The sequence below is a fragment of the Lampris incognitus genome, chromosome 16 (assembly GCF_029633865.1).
Source record: "Lampris incognitus isolate fLamInc1 chromosome 16, fLamInc1.hap2, whole genome shotgun sequence".
Lineage (NCBI taxonomy): Eukaryota > Metazoa > Chordata > Actinopteri > Lampriformes > Lampridae > Lampris > Lampris incognitus.
Window position 1 is genome coordinate 11463103 of NC_079226.1, and position 19627 is coordinate 11482729.

General features: G+C 45.3%; 1 protein-coding gene across 1 annotated transcript in view; it reads right to left on the bottom strand.

Annotated features, from left to right (window-relative positions):
* The window catches only part of LOC130126721 (zinc finger MYM-type protein 4-like), a 50987-nt gene that overhangs the window by 26216 nt on the left and 5144 nt on the right, over positions 1–19627 (bottom strand). The window contains exons 6-17 of the mRNA XM_056296338.1: positions 18753–18955; positions 17341–17465; positions 16644–16848; positions 15156–15368; positions 14093–14243; positions 10636–10751; positions 6116–6532; positions 5288–5438; positions 3692–3867; positions 2054–2237; positions 1577–1690; positions 1170–1213 (exon numbers count right to left, since the gene is read on the bottom strand). Coding sequence (XP_056152313.1) covers positions 1170–1213; positions 1577–1690; positions 2054–2237; positions 3692–3867; positions 5288–5438; positions 6116–6532; positions 10636–10751; positions 14093–14243; positions 15156–15368; positions 16644–16848; positions 17341–17465; positions 18753–18955 — 2099 coding nt within the window. The remainder of the gene's footprint in view (positions 1–1169; positions 1214–1576; positions 1691–2053; positions 2238–3691; positions 3868–5287; positions 5439–6115; positions 6533–10635; positions 10752–14092; positions 14244–15155; positions 15369–16643; positions 16849–17340; positions 17466–18752; positions 18956–19627) is intronic.

The window sequence follows — 19627 nt, forward strand, 5'->3', positions numbered from 1 at the left end:
ACAATCTCCTCACGTCAGCACATTTCCATCTCTATCCTTCATTGCCCTAAGCTGTTGCACATCCTTCGCAGCTCATTGCCTCTGTCTAGCCAATTTCAACAAGCCCTTTTCTTGTCCAGAAGTGGGAGACAGAAACTGTGTTAGCATTAGGTCGTTTACAAAACTGACAGTTTCTGGTAAGGGAAGCATGATCAATGATGACCAAAAACAGAGGGAACTTTGGACTGTAACTTGTGTTGCTAGCCACACTTCCATCAACACTTTGGACGAACTATTAGATATACTGCAAGATGACTTCAGAGAATTTAAAATGTACAGAACTAAACGTGCTGTTATTATTAAGTCTGTCCTGGCACCACACTTCAGAGAGTATAATTATTATGCAAAGTGTTGAATGATTTTTGGGTGTGTCTGAATTTATTTGGTAAGGGTGGAGTATGTAGTCTATTTCAGATGATATTCTCATGACGTGTACATTGCAGTGTGTGTAAGAGACAGACTTTGCAGCATGTTTTGGTGTGTTGGTTGTTGACGGCAAACTCATATATTATCAAGCATTTACATCATAGATTGGGTTCTCCAATGGCAGTTTGTGTCCCCCCGCGGCTCCCTAATGCCCCCCAATTAGATTTGTTCTGACGCCGTTTTTATTTAGTACCCTAGACCCTGATGCTATTAGGCTAAAATACAATAGGCCATGCCTTGCTATCAGTGTATTATGAAATAGTGCAACGCTGCTTACTTTGCAGTAGCCTAGGCTAAATATGGAGGTTTGCAGGTCGGGTTGGGTCCAGGTGGTTAATTAACGCATATTTTAGCGGGTCGGGCAGTGCAGATATTAACACACCCTTACCTGTGCATCACTACTGTTTACTACTGAATGATGTCCTCACTGGTGTTTGGCTCAGTTTTATTTGGGATGACCTAAAATGAGCTCTCGGTTGCCCGATGTACAACTAGAAATTTTCTTTAAAATCGACCCCTGGAAATGATCTTATACCCATTTAAATTATTTGGATCTCAACAATAATCAGTTGTTTGGTCTCTTATTATTGGCTTCAGGCTAACTGAAACATGATGTCACACATTTATAACATTACCACGTCTGTCATGTGCTGCTTCATCTCAAGCCCTTTAAAGGCACACTTAAAGAAACCAACAGTACTCACGTTGTCTATGTTCTTGCCATGGGTGTTGGAGGTTGGAAGAGCTCCTACGAAGTGATCAGAGAATATAGCAACACCATATTAAAACCAACTCTGAACATTTATGTTAACATTTATTACATCTGTCTTTGTGGAAATTAATAATGGATACTACACTGACATGGAAATTTAGCCTCTAGCAGGTGAGTGTTTTACAGTCTGGTCAAATTCGCCTTCAGCAAACAGAATTTCAGGAAGAAATGATAATTAATGATAATTAAGAAAAGTTAAAGGTGGCAGCCAAACACAAGCACTTGACTGGTGGCCTAAACTGTGACGCTTCCCTCCAGACTATTTAAGGATTATCCATGGACAGTAACGGAAAAAACTGGGAAAATTCATCTCATTTCAAGCGCTGTATTTGAACTGACCAGTAAGGGCAGTGTCTGCGGTCACATGGGGCTGGGAGGCGGAGCTGCTGGCCAATGAGACGACGTCAGCGTTGATGGAATTCGTGGTGGAGGAATGGTGGGGCTGGGTTGGAGCTAGTGGAGTAGGGGTGTGTGGAGGGGATGATGAGAAAAATACAGGTAAAGGCTCCTTAAAAATACAGGCCATTTGAATCCTGACTTCTATCCTTCAGCAAAGAGAAAAACCCTAACCTAACCGTATTTCTAATGTCTAAGTAGATTAATTTCTGTTATCCAGGTAATAAAATATCCAGGAGAGGTTTAAGCCTGTTCACAGGATGTTAGTGTTCTAACATGAATCTGACTGATGAATGATATGACAGCAAAGCTGACAGCATCTCTCAGCTGCATGTGGTTAAATTATGTTGTTGTACTCTGAACATGAGCGATCTGACAGGTGAAAGTAAAAGTGACTTTGAGAGAGTGCTCAGACTTTACCACGTGCTGCTGGCAGCGCAGGGCCTGTGCCTGAACCGTTGCTGCTAATCTGCTGGCTGGAATTAAAATGTTGGTAGCAGTATTGAAGAAGGCAGGGCAGGGTGCAGAAGTTTCGGACCGAACCGGAGCACTTCAGCTTCTCCGCCATGTAGCCCTGCTTCCTACAAGTGTCACACCGAGCCATCTGAAATGGAGAGGAAGGAAGTGAAACTGAATAAAAAGTAGAAATAGATGAGAGAAACATAAAAGATAAATGAGCCATTTAAAGCATACTGTGTGTGTGGGGGTTTGAGTGTGTGTGCATTCAGTGCCCACTTCATGATACTGGCACATGCAGTCAGGTGTGTGGCAACCTAAATCAGTGGTTCTCAACCTTTTTGGGGTCCTGGACCCCCTGCGTATTTTTGATCTACCCTGAGGACCCCTCCACCTGATCTTGGGGGAGGGGGGTTGCAATTTGATAGAAACAGTAGAAACTGCATTTTAAATTGCATTATAGCATTTATTCACTCTTTGGGGTAAAAATAAGAGCTTTCAGTTGTAACTTAGATATAGTTAACAAAACAGAATTCTTATGCAGTAACTTTCAGATATATGTAACAAAACAGAATATGTATTCAGTAACTTTCAGATATATGTAACAACAGAATTTTTATGCAGTAACTTTTAACAATGCAAACGGGAGCGAGATCTCTTATTAAAATACAATAAATTACACTTGTGAAACAGATGTAATTAGAGAAAAAAGTCCTGTTACCCTTTATAGTTTAAGTAGATAAAGGTCTCAGTCACATTTGAGTAAAATAATCCTATTTCTATAAATGTCATAGGATCTTTTTTTTAAAGATATTTTATTTTCACGGACCCCTTGCAATTACACCACGGACCACTAGGGGTCCGCGGACCCCCGGTTGAGAAACACTGACCTAAATGGTAGCACAGCTCAGAGCAAAGCATTGCTACACACGTCCCTGTCTGACCCTACAGTACACAGCTTACAGACTTTTGTGCGTGTGTGCATGCACACACATTTGTCTCCTACCTAGTCCTACTGTTCTGACATGCCATGAGACATGAAAGATTTATGCGTTGGAGTCTGCAGGTGTGAGCAAACCAATTTCTCAAAGTTTCTGAGATATGAAACTACATTCATCTCTCTTTTTTTTTTTGATGACCGACCCCCCTTTTTCTCCCCAATTACATTTGGCCAACTACCCCACCCTCCGAGCTGTCCCAGTCGCTGCTCCACCCCCTCTGCCAGGCCAGGGAGGGCTGCACACTACCACATGCTTCCTCCGATACATGTGGAGTCGCCAGCCGCTTCTTTTCACCTGACAGTAAGGAGTTTCGCCAGGGGGACGTAGCGCGTGGAAGGATCATGCTATTCCCGCCAGTTCCCCCTCCCCCCTGAACAGGCGCCCTGACTGCCCAGAGGCAATAATGCAGCAACCAGGACACATCCCCACATCCGGCCTTCCACCCGCAGACATGGCCAATTGTGTCTGTAGGGACGCCCGACCAAGCCAGAGGTAACACGGGGATTCGAACCAGACTACATTCATCTCTAACGTCCAATGGCTTCCCATTGTTTTATGATGTCCCAGTGATGTCTCTGGTCCCAGCTGTGTGTCTACCTACCCCATAGTAGTGCACCGTGAATTGGGACATGCAGTGGGGCTTGCAGAACTCCTCCAGCTTGCCGCCGTAGTGGCTGTGGATCATCTTCTCCCCGAAACAGGAGCAGTAGCTGCAGGGACGAAAGGGGTGCTCTTTCTCACGAGACATCAGATCGTGTTTGAAGTAAAGCTTACAGCCTGATGGATGAGAGATGGAGAGGGATCGAGGAGAGAGATGATCAAGGGCATAAGGGAGAAAAGTAGAAAGAGGGGGAGACATATTATTAGTACCTGGTGTAGTTAACCCGACACGTATGACCATTTAACTCGAAATACCGTACAGGCCATTTAAGATTTATATGCAAACATATATGCAGTCCTAAAGATTTACAGAAAAACATCCTATAAACTAGATTCAACCAGAAAAATCAAAAGCAAGTTTCAACTATGGGTTTTGGTTTGGGGAAGGCGTTGATGGTGCCATTTTTCAAACGGGTGTTCAGCATTGAGTTAGCAAAGATACGGGCGTCGTGGATGCTACCCGGCCATTTAATAACATCATCAATAAATGAAAACTTATAATCACAAGTAGCTTGGATATTTAGAGAAAACCTCCCCTTTCTGTTCAGGTAGTCCATTGCATTTGCTGATGGCTGTTTTATTTCGACATGAGTCCCATCCACTGCTCCAATACACTGAGGGATGCCATGGCTTCTGTCAAATCCTGCGACAAATTCCTGCACTTTGGCTTCAGTTGTAGGCAGTTGAATGTACACAGGACCCAAGTGGACTGTAATTGCTTCACACACTTGCCTTATTATTTTCGAAACCACCTGTCTCGACAGTCCAAAAGAGTTTGAAGCAGTATTTAATACGTTTGCGTGTGGACGGACCCCCCAAACAGGATAAAAAAAAAGCTAAGTTTATCAAAAAAATGTTGTCGTGTGGACAACGCCTAAAAATTGTTCCTAGGTGTGGATGTGTCAGCCCTGTGATGGACCGGCGGCCTGTCTAGGGTGTCTCCCCACCTGCCGCCCAGTGACTGCTGGGATAGGCTCCAGCATCCCGCGAGCCCGATTGGGATAAGCGGCTTGGATAATGGATGGATGAACGTTTACAGAAAAACTAAAAAGATTTGTTCAGTCTTCATTGTTAGCTTGAGGGAACTTGATTACCCAGAAAGGCGCGCTTAGGTGTGAAAACAGGTCACGTGGTCTTTTAGTTCAGTTTTTTAATTCACTGCACAACCACTTCCACCACCATGTAGACACTCCCATGTAGCTCACCACGAACAGCTTTGCAGAAAATCTCAAGAGAGTATTTGCCTGTATGCAAGTTTGTTTTTTTCTTGCTGTGATTGCAAAAAGTCAGTGAATTTATGGAGCGGGGTCAGAAAAGCTGCTCAGATGACGCACAACTCATCAACCTACCTTCAACTTTAACGTGTTTGCAAAAGGTATGAAATGACTTTGTGTCCAACGTATTTGCAGAAAGTGTCGTTTGAACCTGTTTGTGTTAAGCGTACTGAGCCTTTACTGCATATTTTCTAGAAGGGAGAGGGGGAAAAAAAGAAAGAAAGAAAAAAGCACACGGTTGGGGTCACAGTGCTGTCACTCACTCTCGCTGCAGAAGAACAGGTCCTGTTGGTTGTAGGTGACCACATCGAAGATGACCTTCTCCACCTTACAGTGCTCACATGGGGCCGAGATGTCTTTCTGGATTTTATACTGCTCACAGCACGCATTACTGCAGAACAATGACATACGACCCTGGGGGCAAATGTATTTTCATCATCATCCTTATCAAAATGTATAGGGCTGACTTTTAAGGCTGGGAATAAATGAAGGTGCAGTTGTGTTTGTAACATTGTTTTTGTGATGGAGTTAATAAAAGGCTTAGGCCATTAATACAGAGTGAAATGTGCGACTGAATGTCTTTACAAAACAGCAGCGTCATGTTAGCAGCATTAAGTTCAGTCTTAGGTCTATACTGGTTACATTATATAATTAGCAGGTTGGCAGAAAAAGTTGTTGTCCATTTGTGTCCATACTGGAAAGATAAGCTGTGTATTCAAGTGTAAAATAAATACACAAACAACTGTTCTCCACTATATCCAGTTTTGACATTTTTCTTTTATAATTATAAACACTGTCAAGTCACTAAACACCTTATTCACACTTGAAACAGATGGTGAGAAAATGGCAACTGTAGATCTACTGACACAATACATAATGCAACAATGAAATATATTGATTAACATACACCATCTAGTGTTCCAAATAAGATTCATTAATGTAATTAATGGGGAAAAAAACTTAAAACTTTGAAAGCCTATGCAATGAGATTTTGCTATGCCTTTAAGAGCAAATGTATGAAAAAGTATACAGAGAAGAGGTGAGAAGTGTGTGTGTGTGTGTGTGTGTGTTGACAACCTCAGCTTTTTTACCTGGTAACTAAACAGCAGAGGTTTGGTGATGAACTGTTTGACACACTGATGGCAGGTCAATCTTGAGGAATCATTCGCTCCGCCATCTCTTGGCCTGAGGCATTGTCCAGGAGGAAGCCTGGACTGGGTTTGGATTTGGGCTTGGCCTGGTGGTGCTGAGGGAGAGAGAGAGGGAGAAGGGGAGGACAGAACAGGGTAGGGAGGCACCAAGGGGGGAACAGAGGTATGACTTGGATGACGGCCCGGGAGAGAGACAGAGGACGAGAGCTCCTGACGGGCTGAACCGGGGGCCGGTCCGGTACCGCCCGAGGGCATCATTTTTAGCGTGTCTCTATGGGAGAGGTCCCTGAGGGAAGAGGAGGAGGTGGTGGTGGGCGTTCCGTTGGTCAGGTCTGATTTGGAGTTGTGCATCGCCTTCTGCAAGATTCAAAGGGGGAAAAAAAAACATGGCACGGTCAATGCAAAAGTCAAGAGCAGAGTCAAGACAAAAAAGACGACTTCCACTCCTTAGTACATTTTTGTTCGTCTCAGTACTGGTGCTTCAACTCGCTATCTTAAGGTTATAGATATAACCCCGGTTCTCTGATTAGCATTAATTTCATGCCTAACTATGGGAACGCCTCCTGTGTGACCTCATCAGAAGCCTCAATAACATTACGCCACCAATTTGGCTGGCACTAGTGACACCTATGTCAGGAGGTGATGGGACCCTCTTCCTATATATTAGGCTGACATAGCGTCAGTCATCATTCAAAACAAGCTCACCTCTTCCTCACTTCCACAACAAGGAGGGTCGTCTGGTCAGACACTCATTCATGTTAATCAGAGAACCGGGGTTATATCTATAACCTTAAGTTCTCTTTCACTATGGGAAAAATACTGACTCCCGGATTGCCCGTGAAGAAGACAACTTTCCCTAGTGGCAATTCACAGAGAAGCAGCCACGCTCTGAGAAGAGCCAGTACTGAGGACCAAACGTGCCAGAGTTGGAGCCCTGAGATCCAACTTGTAAAATCTAGCAAATGTGTGGGACGAGGCCCAGCATGTAGCCACACATACCTCCTGAACAGAAACTCACTTAAAGAGAGCCCACACAGTCACTAAACCCTTGGTGGAATGTTCATGTAGATCAGCAGGAGGCTGGACACCTTGCTGATATAAGCCAGGGCAATAGCCCCAAATATACAGTGGGAAAGATGCTCTTTAGACACAGGCTTTCTTACGTGTGGTTTTGCCCAAGACACAAACAACTGGTCGCCCTTTCTAAAACCCTGGGTCCTGTCCAAATAAATTTGCAGTGCACCAACTGGAGTGTTTAAATGCTGGTGCTCCCCAGAGCAGAAAGGCGGGGGATAGAAGACAGCCAGTTCTATAGGGGAACACGAGCCTATAACCTTTGGGACAAAAGCTAGGTTAGGCTACAGACTGACCTCAGTACTCCCCAGGGAGAACTCTGTACAAGCATGATACACAGAAAGTGCATGAATTTCACCTACGCATTTAGCTGAGGCTAAAGCAAGAAATAAGGCCGTCTTCAAGGACAATCCCAGAATTGAATCAGTTCATCTGGACACAACGTTTAGTGGTAGAAAAGTTTCATTACTTAAGATTAGTGATGAAAAGTTTCTTCCACTAAACACTGTGTCCAAATGAACTGATACAACTTTCTGGGATTTCCTTACTTGGATTATTGAGCATGCATCAAGACTTCAAGGACAATATTTTCAGATCCACTTGTTCCAAAGGTTCAAAAGGGGGACAGGAGATAGCATTTAGTGTAATGGGGGGGATCCCATGATGGAGCCAGTGGCCTAGATGTAGGCAATTTATGACGTGCACCCTTCATGAAACGACACACTAAAGGGTGTTGACCCACCGTCTTTCTGTCAAAAGCAATATGGCAGGGTGAAATAGCTGCCAGGTACACCTTGATGGTTGAGAAAGCCTTACTCTTCTCAATGAGGTTCTGTAAAAATTACACAATAACTGCCACAGGACATTGAAAAGGAACAGGTTGTGACTCTGAGCACCAGCTTTCAAACACATGCTCATATATAGACCTAGATGAAGAGGCTCTGGCACATTGAATAGTGTCAATAACACTGTGAGGGAGTCCTACTTTATTCAGGTTGAACCAGTCACGGGCCAAGCCCAGAGAGCTAGCCACTCTGGGGGGGGGGGGTATTTCCCCCTGTGCATGAGACAGCAGGTTCTTGCGTAGTGGTTATGACCATGGCAGGCCATACAGGAGTTGAAAAATCTTCACTAGCCAGTGCTTCCCCGGCCAATGTGGAGCTACCAGGTTCATCGACAGACCGCCCACCCTCACTCTGGCTAGAGTTCGAGGAATGAGAGTTACTGAGGGAAATGCAGGCCACTGTAGAGAGGAGAACAAGGGGCAATGCGTATTCTCCCCTGTTGCGTAATGTCCATGGTTGCCTGACCGAACCATAACCAAATCAGTTTCACCACCTCATGGTAAAGCTTCCAGTCCACATACAGTGGGTTGCCCCTGGATAACAGATCTGCCCTGCAATTCAGAATGCCTGGCACATGAGTTGCTCTCAGTGACTGCAGGTGCACACTGCTATAAACTATCAGTCTGTGTGCCAGCGTGTGTAACCAGGGGGACCTGAGCCCCCCTGGTTTGATGTAAGCCACAAGGGTAGAATTTGTCTCTCCTCACTAAAACATGATGATCCTTCAGCCAAAGGAGGAAATATTTCAAAGCCAAGTGAACAGCCAGCAGTGCCAGACAATTTATATGAGTAGAACGTATGTGAGGGTCCCATCTCCCATTCACTGTTCTCCCCTCATGAGTGGCACCCCAGCCCACCAGAGAGGCATCTGTGGTGACCACTTTCCTGTGCTAGATTTGTCTGCACAGTCATCACTCTTTAAGGCCTTGGCTTGGACAAAGTCCAGATTGAGCCCAATGAAAGTAATGCGTTGAGCAGGTGTTAACATGCTCTTTTCTATGTTTATCTGAAAACCCAGATTTACCAAGTGTAGTGCATGAGCGTCTGTGTGACAAGCCACCTCCTGGTGAGTGGGGGCTGCCACTAGCCAGTTGTCAATGTACGTGACCACTCGAATACCTCTCTCCCTGAGCGGGGGCTACTGCCACCTCAGTGCATTTTACAAACACTCTTGGGCTTAGGAACAGACCGAATGGTAGACACATGTGGATGGATTCCTCCTGCTCTGAGTCAGCTGACTCTTCCCCATCATCGTCCACATCTTTCCAGGAAGGTGCGAGTAGCAGCAAAGCCCACTCTTGTCCCTCTCTTGCAATGGGAAAACACGGGGGGTGGGGGGGTGGGGTGGGGGGGTCTACCTCTGCCCAGGTGAGGTGGCCAGGCCCTTGGAAATATCCGCTTCTCCACACATAAGCGGGTCTCGCCCTGACAGGTTAGCCTGGCGGGCCAGCCGGCAGCGGAGCAGTTTACAGGGGAAAGCAGTGCAGTGGATACAACCTTCAGTGGAGGCTAAGGCAGCCTGAGCATGGAGTAGGCCCTGACACACCGCACACACGGGGTGAATGTCCCAGCTGTATATTCTATTGCAGCAGGGACAAAGTTTTGGACTTTTTCCAGCTCCACTGGGGTTGTCAGCTATAGCTATGGTTAGCTAGTGGGCTAAAGACACTATTAAATTTGCTAAATAGGATATTGCCATCTTCCTCGCTAGCGTAGTGCCAAAAGTAGTGCTACTCTTCTGGAAGTACTGCTACCTTTTTTGGGGTATTGCTACCTGTTGGTATTGCTACTTTTATTAGAGAAAAGTATTACTACTTTATTAACGAAAGTATTGCTATTTCAAAATAAGGCTAGTCATAGATGAGTATTGCTAGTGGTTGTGAACTAGTGTGCAACTGTACAGCTGGGGACGAAGTGCCCGGTGACCCGAGTTTAGCTTAGCACCCAATAGCACAGTTGTAGACAAGCTTCTGTGAGAAGAGGTTTTTGAACGACGACTGATGCTATGTCAGCTCAATATATAAGGAGGGTCCCATCCCCTTCTGACATAGGCATCACTATTGCCAGCCAATTAGGACTGGCGTAATGTTACTGAAGCTTCTGATGAGGTCACGCATGACACATTCCCATACTGAGACATGAGACGAATAGAACTTACTCAACTTTGTGAATTCTTTCGGTTTACTTTGCTGTGAAGTCAGACGTTAACTTTACAGATGCTACATCACAATTAGCTGAGATGCCTCCCCAATCAGCTTTCAGCATCATACCAACACTACCATAGGTCTTTTTTTTTGTTTTTTTGAAAAAGGTAGTTGACGAAAACGTCTTGCTAAATATATTTATGTATGATATGTGTATGTTTTTTCATGTTCAACAATAGCATATCACATGTAAAGTGATTCACCAGTTTGCTGGTCAATCAAAGTGTGCACGTGAATAGTGACCACTTTTAATGTCACACCACAGGATTTTCTTTCAGTTTTTCGTCCATTTTGCAGAACAAAGAAATTAAAACATCCAGTCTGTCATCGTCTTTACCCTGAATTCATTGACACACTCATAGGAGCAAAAGTTGCGGATTGTGCCGTCCACCATGGCCAGATGATACTGAGGGACAGCAATGACCCGACACTGGGAGCAGGGGAACGCAGCATCTGAGGAGGCAAGAGAGAAGGGGGACATTTAAAAACCCGAGAGGGCAAGAAGTGTGTTTCTGTATCAATTTGTGCTCTGTGTGCACAATAATTCACATATCGCTAAAAACATCAAGTGACAAAAGATATATATGCACAGTATAGAAAACAAACTAATATAAAGGGGATGCATTTAACCTACACATACACACACACCTGTGCACGAGAGCTGTCCCGAATACCATTTTTTGGGATCTGGAGCTTCCAACAGCTTCAGCTCTTTGTGTGTGTGCGCACGCAAGAAATATGACTTGGGAAGGACTCAGCCAGACATTTCTCCATTCTCAGCTGAGATGGATGGTATAGCGCTGCAACATGTGTCTTTTGGTTTAATTAAAGGCATTAATTGTTAAGGATTGTGTTATTCTACAGAATTGGTTTTTGTATTTTTATCTAATGACAAACATTTTCCAAAAGGGTTGGTGTGGTTTATGCATGTTTGTAATCCCGAGGGATTTGGCCGAACAAGGGCCTATCGATGCACTTTTTGTGACATAACTTGTGACATTTTTTCTTATCGTTGATTAATTATAGACCTACATAAATGCTCGTGATAACAGGCTCCAAGTCCGAGACAACGCCCAAGAAAGTGTTGTGAAGCAGAAGCGTAGAAGCACAGAAACGGCATACTAGCTTCGACAAATTTAAGATTTGAGATTTATATCTATTCAAAATTTCTTTGTCGTAGCGGTCTATTCTGTTGCCAACCAACACGGGGATCGCCGGTTCGAGTCCCCGTGTTACCTCCTGCTTGGTCGGGTGTCCCTACAGACACCATTGGCCGTGTCTGTGGGTGGGAAGCTGGATGTGGGTATGTGTCCTGGTCGCTGCACTGGCGCCTCCTCTGTTTGGTCGGGGCGCCTGTTCGGGGGGGTGGGGGGATAGCGTGATCCTCCCACGTGCTACGTCCCCCTGGCAAAACTCATTGTCAAGTGAAAAGAAGCGGCTGGTGACTCCACATGTATCGGAGGAGGAGACATCTGGTAGTCTGCAGCCCTCCCCGGTTCGGCTGAGGGCGTGGAGCAGCGATCGGGACGGCTTGGAAGAGTGGGGTAATTTGCCAAGTACAATTCGGGAGAAAAAGGGGCCCCCCCCCAAAAAAATTTTTTTTCTTTGTCATTTCTTAGTACTCACATACACTGAAACAAAATCTGTCCTCAGCATTTAACCCTTCCTATACACTAGGCACAGTGGGCGGGGCCCAACTCCAACTCCAAACTCCATCAGCTATCAGCCAAGTCTATAACGTTTTACAACCTGAACCCAACAAATCAAACAAAGATACAAAACGCGTTTATTTCTGTTATAACAACAATACTTTCAATGAGCACTGCAATAGCAGGCTTAACAGTGTAACACAGGAAGTCCCCAGACTACGAACCAGTTCCATCTTTCAGTCTGTTCGTAAGTCGAATCTGTATGTAAGTCGGAACAGTTATGTACAGTTCACATCTAGCATCAATTAGTCACGTTTGTCTCAGTATACGCTTTACCTAAAACATCATAACTATAATAATGCCGTAATAATAATAAATACCAGTACAGTACAGTATTTATAATTGAGAGAGAGAATGAGTGTATAGGTATAAAAACTTTAAAGGAACACTTATTACATTTCAAACGCCCCCAGAGCGTGTTGCGACTGGCGGAGGCCGGCTGTTTGACGCCGGAAATGGGAGCCCGCTTGGGGCTCGCCTCACCGGGTAAGTGAAAAAACGATAAGAGCGTTTCACCTCTCTCTGAACGCGTTATTATTTCCACTTTCGTTTCAGTTGTGATGGTTTTCCTTTCCTTCGGTGCATCACCGTCACTTGCATCAGATTTATGCCTTAAAGCCGTGATTACGAGGGTAAACACATGAAAAATAAGTCCAAACACAACGCAAACAATGTTTACACGATCCGACTTAAGATGGTGACGATGGCGTGGCGTTATTCTCCCTCGGGCCGACGAACTGCCTAAAACGCGCAGTGTTTTGAGCGTCGCACAAAGTAGTCCGCCTGTTTGTTAGTATGAACCATTGTGTGTGACTCGATTTTTTTTATTTTAAATAACAGGCTTTACGGAGGTCGGTTCATAAATCGGGCATTTGTAACCCAGGGACTACCAGTACTCCGACATTTTTCTGACAATCACAAATCACTCAGAAACACAATTATTGTTTTTACCAATTACCAAAACAGTAAATAATGAAAATTAAAGAAACGAACTGTAATAAATAGAACAAGGTAGCACAAATTGTTTTTCTAGATCCCCCCCCCCCTATTTCTCCCCAATTTACTTTGGCCAACTACCCCACTTTTCTGAGCCGTCCCGGCTGCTGCTCCGCCCCCCCTGCCGATCCGGGGAGGGCTGCAGACTACCACATGCCTCCTCCGATACATGTGGAGTCACCAGCTGCTTTTTTTTCACCTGACAGTAAGGAGTTTCACCAGGGGAACGTAGCGCGTGGGAGGATCACACTATTCCCGCCAGTTCCCCCTCCCCCCCAAACAGGCGCCCTGACCTAAGAGAGCAGGTGGTAGTGCAGCAACCAGGACACATACCCCCATCTGGCTTCCCACCCGCACACACGGCCAATTGTTGTCTGTAGGGATGCCCGACCAAGCTGGAGGTAACACGGGGATTCGAACCGGCGAGCCCCGTGTTGGTAGGCAATGGAATAGATCGCCACGCCACCCGGACGCCCCGGTAGTGTAGTTATAATAACTCCAGCACAACTGAGGTCTTCTGCATTTTGTCTTCCCTTAAACGGCAAGGGGGGAACTGAAGCATGACTTCACTACTGTGAGTGGGAGGGATGTCATGCGCCCAAAGCTGAGACGGTATATTATATTTCCACATTTTAACAGTGCAATTAAAAACGATAAATTTTGCAGTTTGCTTTTATTGATAGCCTACATTTAGCAAAAAAGAAAATAGGAAAAAAAAGAAGAAACGAATATCCAAATCCCAAAATTGAAAACCGAATACCTACCCAACAAACAAATAACCGAATAGCTGCTTATTTGGGTCCAGCCCTACTGTGCACACCAAAGAAGTACTACTAAAAGCTGGACAACTTACAATTAATCTATCTCCTGATTAAAATTAAACAGATTAAAGGTGTCATGTGTAATATTTTGGTTTTTCCAGAAGCCTCACCATTTTCAGTAAAAAGTATTGTGCAGCATATTTTGACCATGACAAAATTAGTGGGATATGATATTATGCTCATGTTGTACATCCCTGTGTGTGTGTGTGTGTGTGTGTGTGTGTGTGTGTGTGTGTGTGTGTGTATGTGTGTTTTGCGTGCAGCCTACCAGTGAGTGTGTGCCTGGGTGGGCGGCTCTGTTCTATGCAAACAGATGAGCAGTAGAGCTGAATTTTGCCCTTCTGGTCTCGTTCCATCATAGTGGTGGAGACTTGAACTACCCTGTGACAGTTGGCACACTCAGTCATCTTCCTGCAGGTCTGCAAGAGAACAGAAACGGTATAACAAATTAAAACAGAGAGGAATACAGAGTATATTTTGAACCCACTGTAAATGGTGGGAAAATATCTTGTGCCTCTACTGTGGTCTGTCGGTGAGATTCATTCCCTGGCAACCACATTTCTTGACAACAGCATCTGAATAGATCGTGTTTTATAGAGCCTGTCTGATTTAGATGGAGTTTATCGAAAGAGCATGATAAATAGTCCTTTAAGGCTCACCCCTTTAAAGACCCTGATTTCTCAACACTAGTGGAGAAATTCTGTTGCAAAAGAAACACAGACTTGTATACTGGAGTCAAAATTGGGGATGTGACACTGACTTTGATAGCTCAGCAAATGCCTTGCCCAAAATGTTACCCTAAGAATACATAAACACACACACACACACACACACCTTCTAATAATTCTTCTTGACTACTACATGCCATACTAAAACACTTCCCATGACCTGTCACTCTGTCTTAACCCCAAATCTAAAATAGCCCCTCCAAGTGATGCCTTCTATAGGTTCTCCATTGTGTACGCAGTCCTTTTGTCCCTGCAGAAGATGATCCACAGCTACTACACAGCAGCAAGCTGGAGGAGTTCTGCAAGCCCCACTACATGTCCCAATTCACCCTGCACTACTATGAGGTAGGTAGACACACAGCTGGGACCACAGACATCACTGGAGACATCATAAACCAATGAAAGCCATCGTACATTAGAGATGAATCTGGTTTCATATCTCAGAAATTTAGAGAAATCAGTTTCCTCACACCTGCAGACTCCAACGCATCCATTTTTCATGTCTCATGGCATGTCAGAACAGTATAACTAGGTAGGAGACAAACGTATGCATGTATGTACATGCAAACACACACACACACACACACACACACACACACACACCTGTTTATAAGTGCTGATGCAGGTCGGACTACAGAAGTTGAGCTGTGATCTGTCGATGGTGAGGGTCTGACAGGAGCCCGAGTTGCTCTTGCAGTACAGACCACAGCCCTCGCAGCAGTTCATGGCCAGCTGACGCATCTTCCGCCATGCCAGGAAACAACCATCACTACAAAGTCTGTGGATGCGACCCTGATGGCTGACCTCGTGTTCAATCTAAGACAGAGGGAGAAACAGTGCAAATGTATCACGTGTACCGCAAAAGACGTCACGATATGCTTTTATATCGCCATTTGCTTGATTATCAACACACTATGCATTAGGGATGTGCCCCGAGCCCCGCTATTATATGGGCCCTGGTTCTAAATTACGAAAGACCAGAGTATCGATAAGCTCTGACATTGATGGTTATGCTATCAGTATTGGAGAGGTTAAAGAAAGATTTCCTGATAATTTAGGCTAAATAAATGTCGCCAAGGGTATTTTGCAGCTTCTTTCTCTCAGACCCTGTTCATAACGGAGCTTTTTTACTATTCCGATATCCAGATCTCTCCCCTTCGGTCCCCCGGAGACTGTCTTGGGGGCCGGAGCCTACTGCCTCTGTCTTCTCATACACTCAGACAGAGAGTGAGTAACAATGGCAGCAAGAACAGAACCCACTTAAATGTGGTTGTCCTTTACTAGGGTAGATGCAGACACTGCTCATTGCCACAAGTGCAACAGCACATTTGCCTGCAAAGGAGGAAACACAAGCAACCTTTCAAAACATTTACCTAAAGTACACCATATACAGGTGGCGAGATGCAGCGTGTTTGACTGCCTTGCTAGCTGTTCATCTCCCCCTATCCCCTATCCCAGTGTTTCCCAACCCAGTCCTCAAGGAACCCCTATCCTGCAGATTTTCTTTGCAACGCTGAATAGGTACCTGTTTGTAGTTATTCAACCAATCAGCAATGAATTATGTCAGATGTTGCACACCTTGTATAATCAAGTGCTGTGAGATGATTGGTTGAATAAATACAAGCAGGGCTACCTATGCAGGGTTACAATGAAAATCTGCAGGACAGGGTTCCTTGAGGACTGGGTTGGGAAACGCTGCCCTATCCTGTTCGTCTCCCCCTATCCCGTCCACTGCAGGTCTATTAGACTAGACCAGGGTTTAGACTTGAAAACAATCCAATAACAAAACGATCCAATAAGAGAACCATTAATGTGCCGGACCGACAAGCAGTATCGATAAGAGTAGTAGTATCATTAAAATCTTGATGATACCCACCCCTACTATGCACAGATAGCAGTACTGATCAAATCAAATCATAAGACAAAACTATTTACAGAAACTGATGTAAATATTATCGGTACGTTGCCATTGTATTCCGAGGCAGGATTGCTAAATTGGTTTATAACAAACTCAGAAAATGTATTCAAAATACGTCCTTTTCTCTCCTAAGCTCCCTTGTGGCTGTGTATGAGCATTTGTGGGTCTCTCACCCTTTTGGAGGATCTGCAAACACTGCAGAAGGCTTTTTCCGTCTGTTTCTCCTGCTGTTTCTCAGGTGGTTTCTCGATTCGTTTTTCTATCGGCTTATCAGCTGCTTTCCTCCTGTACGTGGACAGACAGAACTGGCCACAGAAATGCATGTAGGTGTTGGAGTCCAATGGGATCATCACCATGTCTTTGGGTAGGGTGATCTCTCTGAACGGAAAACAACAGAAAGAGCAGGTGGTCAGTGGCACAGCCGACGAGAACATCCATCCATCCATTATGCGAACCGCTTATCCTGCTCTCAGCGTCGCGGGGATGCTGGAGCCTATCCCGGCAGTCACTGGGTGGCAGGCGGGGAGACACCCTGGACAGGCCGCCAGGCCATCACACACACGCACACACATTCATACCCAGGAGCAATTTAGTACGGCCGATTCACCTGACCTGCATGTCTTTGGACTGTGGGAAGAAACCGGAGCCCCCGGAGGAAACCCACGTAGACACAGGGAGGACATGCAAACTCCACACAGACGACGACCCGGGATGACCCCCATGGTTGGACTACCCCGGGGCCTGAACCCAGGACCTTCTTGCTGCGAGGCGACTGTGCTAACCACTGCACCACTGTGCCGCCCCGCAGAGAACACACAACAGCAAATTTAAAAAAAGGAAAGGTTGTCAGATAGAGAGAGAGAAACTTACTTGTGGCACTGGAAGCAGGCTCGGGCCTTGCTGGTGGGAGGCAAGTGACCAGTCAAGCAGATTGTGGAACAGAACAGCTGGGTGGACCCTTTTCTCTGAAATGCCGTCTGGCCCTTCATCAGGACCTAGATCAAGTGAGAAATTTGTTGGTGTTATGTTTAACTGATGTGGTGATTTAAGTTAAATTACAATGTGTGCTGTCAGACAGAAATAAGGAATGAAAACACGAGCGCATTTGGAGAGACAAGAGGTGCAACCCCCCCCCCCCCCCCGCCCGGAGTGAGATGGTGGCAATGACCCATGTTATCAAAGGCTGCCCCATTAAGAGGTTAGGCTAAGGCCTGCAGCATGCTTCAACTGAAGTGCTGTTCAGAACATCGGAAAGCTCCTTTCAGACAGAGGAAACGGGGAGGCTTCAAGTGGTCTGCAAATTCTACTGCGTTCATTATTCACACAACCACTTCCACCACCACGCTGACTGCACATCACTCAACACGAATGACTTTGAAGAAAAACTCTTGAGCGTTCGTCTTTGGCTGCATTTGTTTTGATTCTTTGCTTCTAAATTACAAAGGTTTCTTGTTTTTTAATCCCACCTCTCTCTATTGACAGACAGCACTTTACTCCACCCTCAAGCGTTAGCCATTCAGAAAAGGTAAAAATGACTTTAGTTGCCCAACATGGTTGGAAGATGAGTAGTACCAACTCATTTGTACTAAAAAAATTGAAAATTCAGTAACTACCAGCAGCTACCAGCAGGTCTTGTTGATTTTCGACTAGTCATACTGTGCTTTCGGAAAGCTAGAATAATACATATAGCATCTTTAACCAGGAAACCCAGGGGATTATGGAGCCTAGTTGTTTTTTTTCCACAGCTCAATTTTTCTAGATAGATGGCTCAGAAAAACATATCCCTTTTGCTGTGAAGTGGAGATCCATCAGGGACCAGAATGAATTTATTCATTCATTATCCAAACTGCTTATCCAATAAGGGTCACGGGGATGCTGGAGCCTATCCCAGTAGTCATTGGGCGGCCGGCGGGGAGACACCCTGGCATTTTCTGCCTTTATTGGATAGTGATCGTAGAGAGACGGGAAAGGCAGGGGGGAGAGAGGGCCTGGGCCAGATTCGAACCCGGGCTGCTGCGGTAAGGACTCAGCCTTATGTGGTACGCACTCTACCAGGTGAGCCACCGGGGCGCCCCAACCAGAATTAATTTCACCGTCAGACTGTTGGTGATTAAGCACTCCACCTCTCCAGCCACATGTGTACTGGCACCAGAATTTAAACTCACCAAAGGTCCTTAACAGTCTCACTCTCTACAGTCCTGCTGCCCAAATAAAGAATGAAACCATTTTAAATAAAAAACTGAGTGGACTAGCATGCGTTTATTTTTTTTTAACAGTAGTACCTTGAAGCAGCCACTGCAGCGTATGCTACTGGAGGCCGGGGGCTGAGAAGGGGCCAGAGGTGCTGGAACGAGATTTGGACGTGAAGCAGCGGGTGGAGGTTGAGGTCTGAGAGGGAGCGATGCCATGGCTGTAGGTTGCAGGACAGCACCTCTACCAGGGATAAAGATGGCTGCTGGCTGGGGGACTGGGCCAGGAGCTGGTACTGGAATTGAAATTGTGTGAAGAAACAGCAGATGTTTTTAAAAACACTTAGTTGGCACTTAACGAAATTGATTTGTATAAAAGTATGGATTTCTTGAAATGTGCGTGTGCATGGCTGAACGTGAGGCATTAACTGTGAAGTGTTTTGCGTGGCTGCTGCAGCTAGAAAAGTGCTATCAACAATGCAGTTCACTTCTTTCAGTTTAAAATTCTGCGATTTTCTGGCATTTCAACCCAAGGATTGTTGAAAATAACACCTACTTTCAGACTGCCAAATCGATTCTAGCTTTTCCCCGGAATGCCCCCTTTCACACACCCAGGGAATCCCTGCATTTCAGTTATATCAGACCTACACCAGACACCTTCACATCAACACTTCCTTCCTTACACTCAGCTTGAAAATATCCATCCATCCATCCATTATCTGAACCGCTTATTCTGCGCTCAGGGTCGCGGGGATGCTGGAGCCTATTCCAGCAGTCATTGGGCGGCAGGCGGGGAGACACCCTGGACAGGCTGCCAGGCCATCACAGGACCAACATATATATACACACACACACACACACACACACACACATACACACGCACACACACACACATTCATACCTAGGGACAATTTAGTACGGCCGATTCACCTGACCTACATGTCTTTGGACTTTGGGAGGAAACCGGA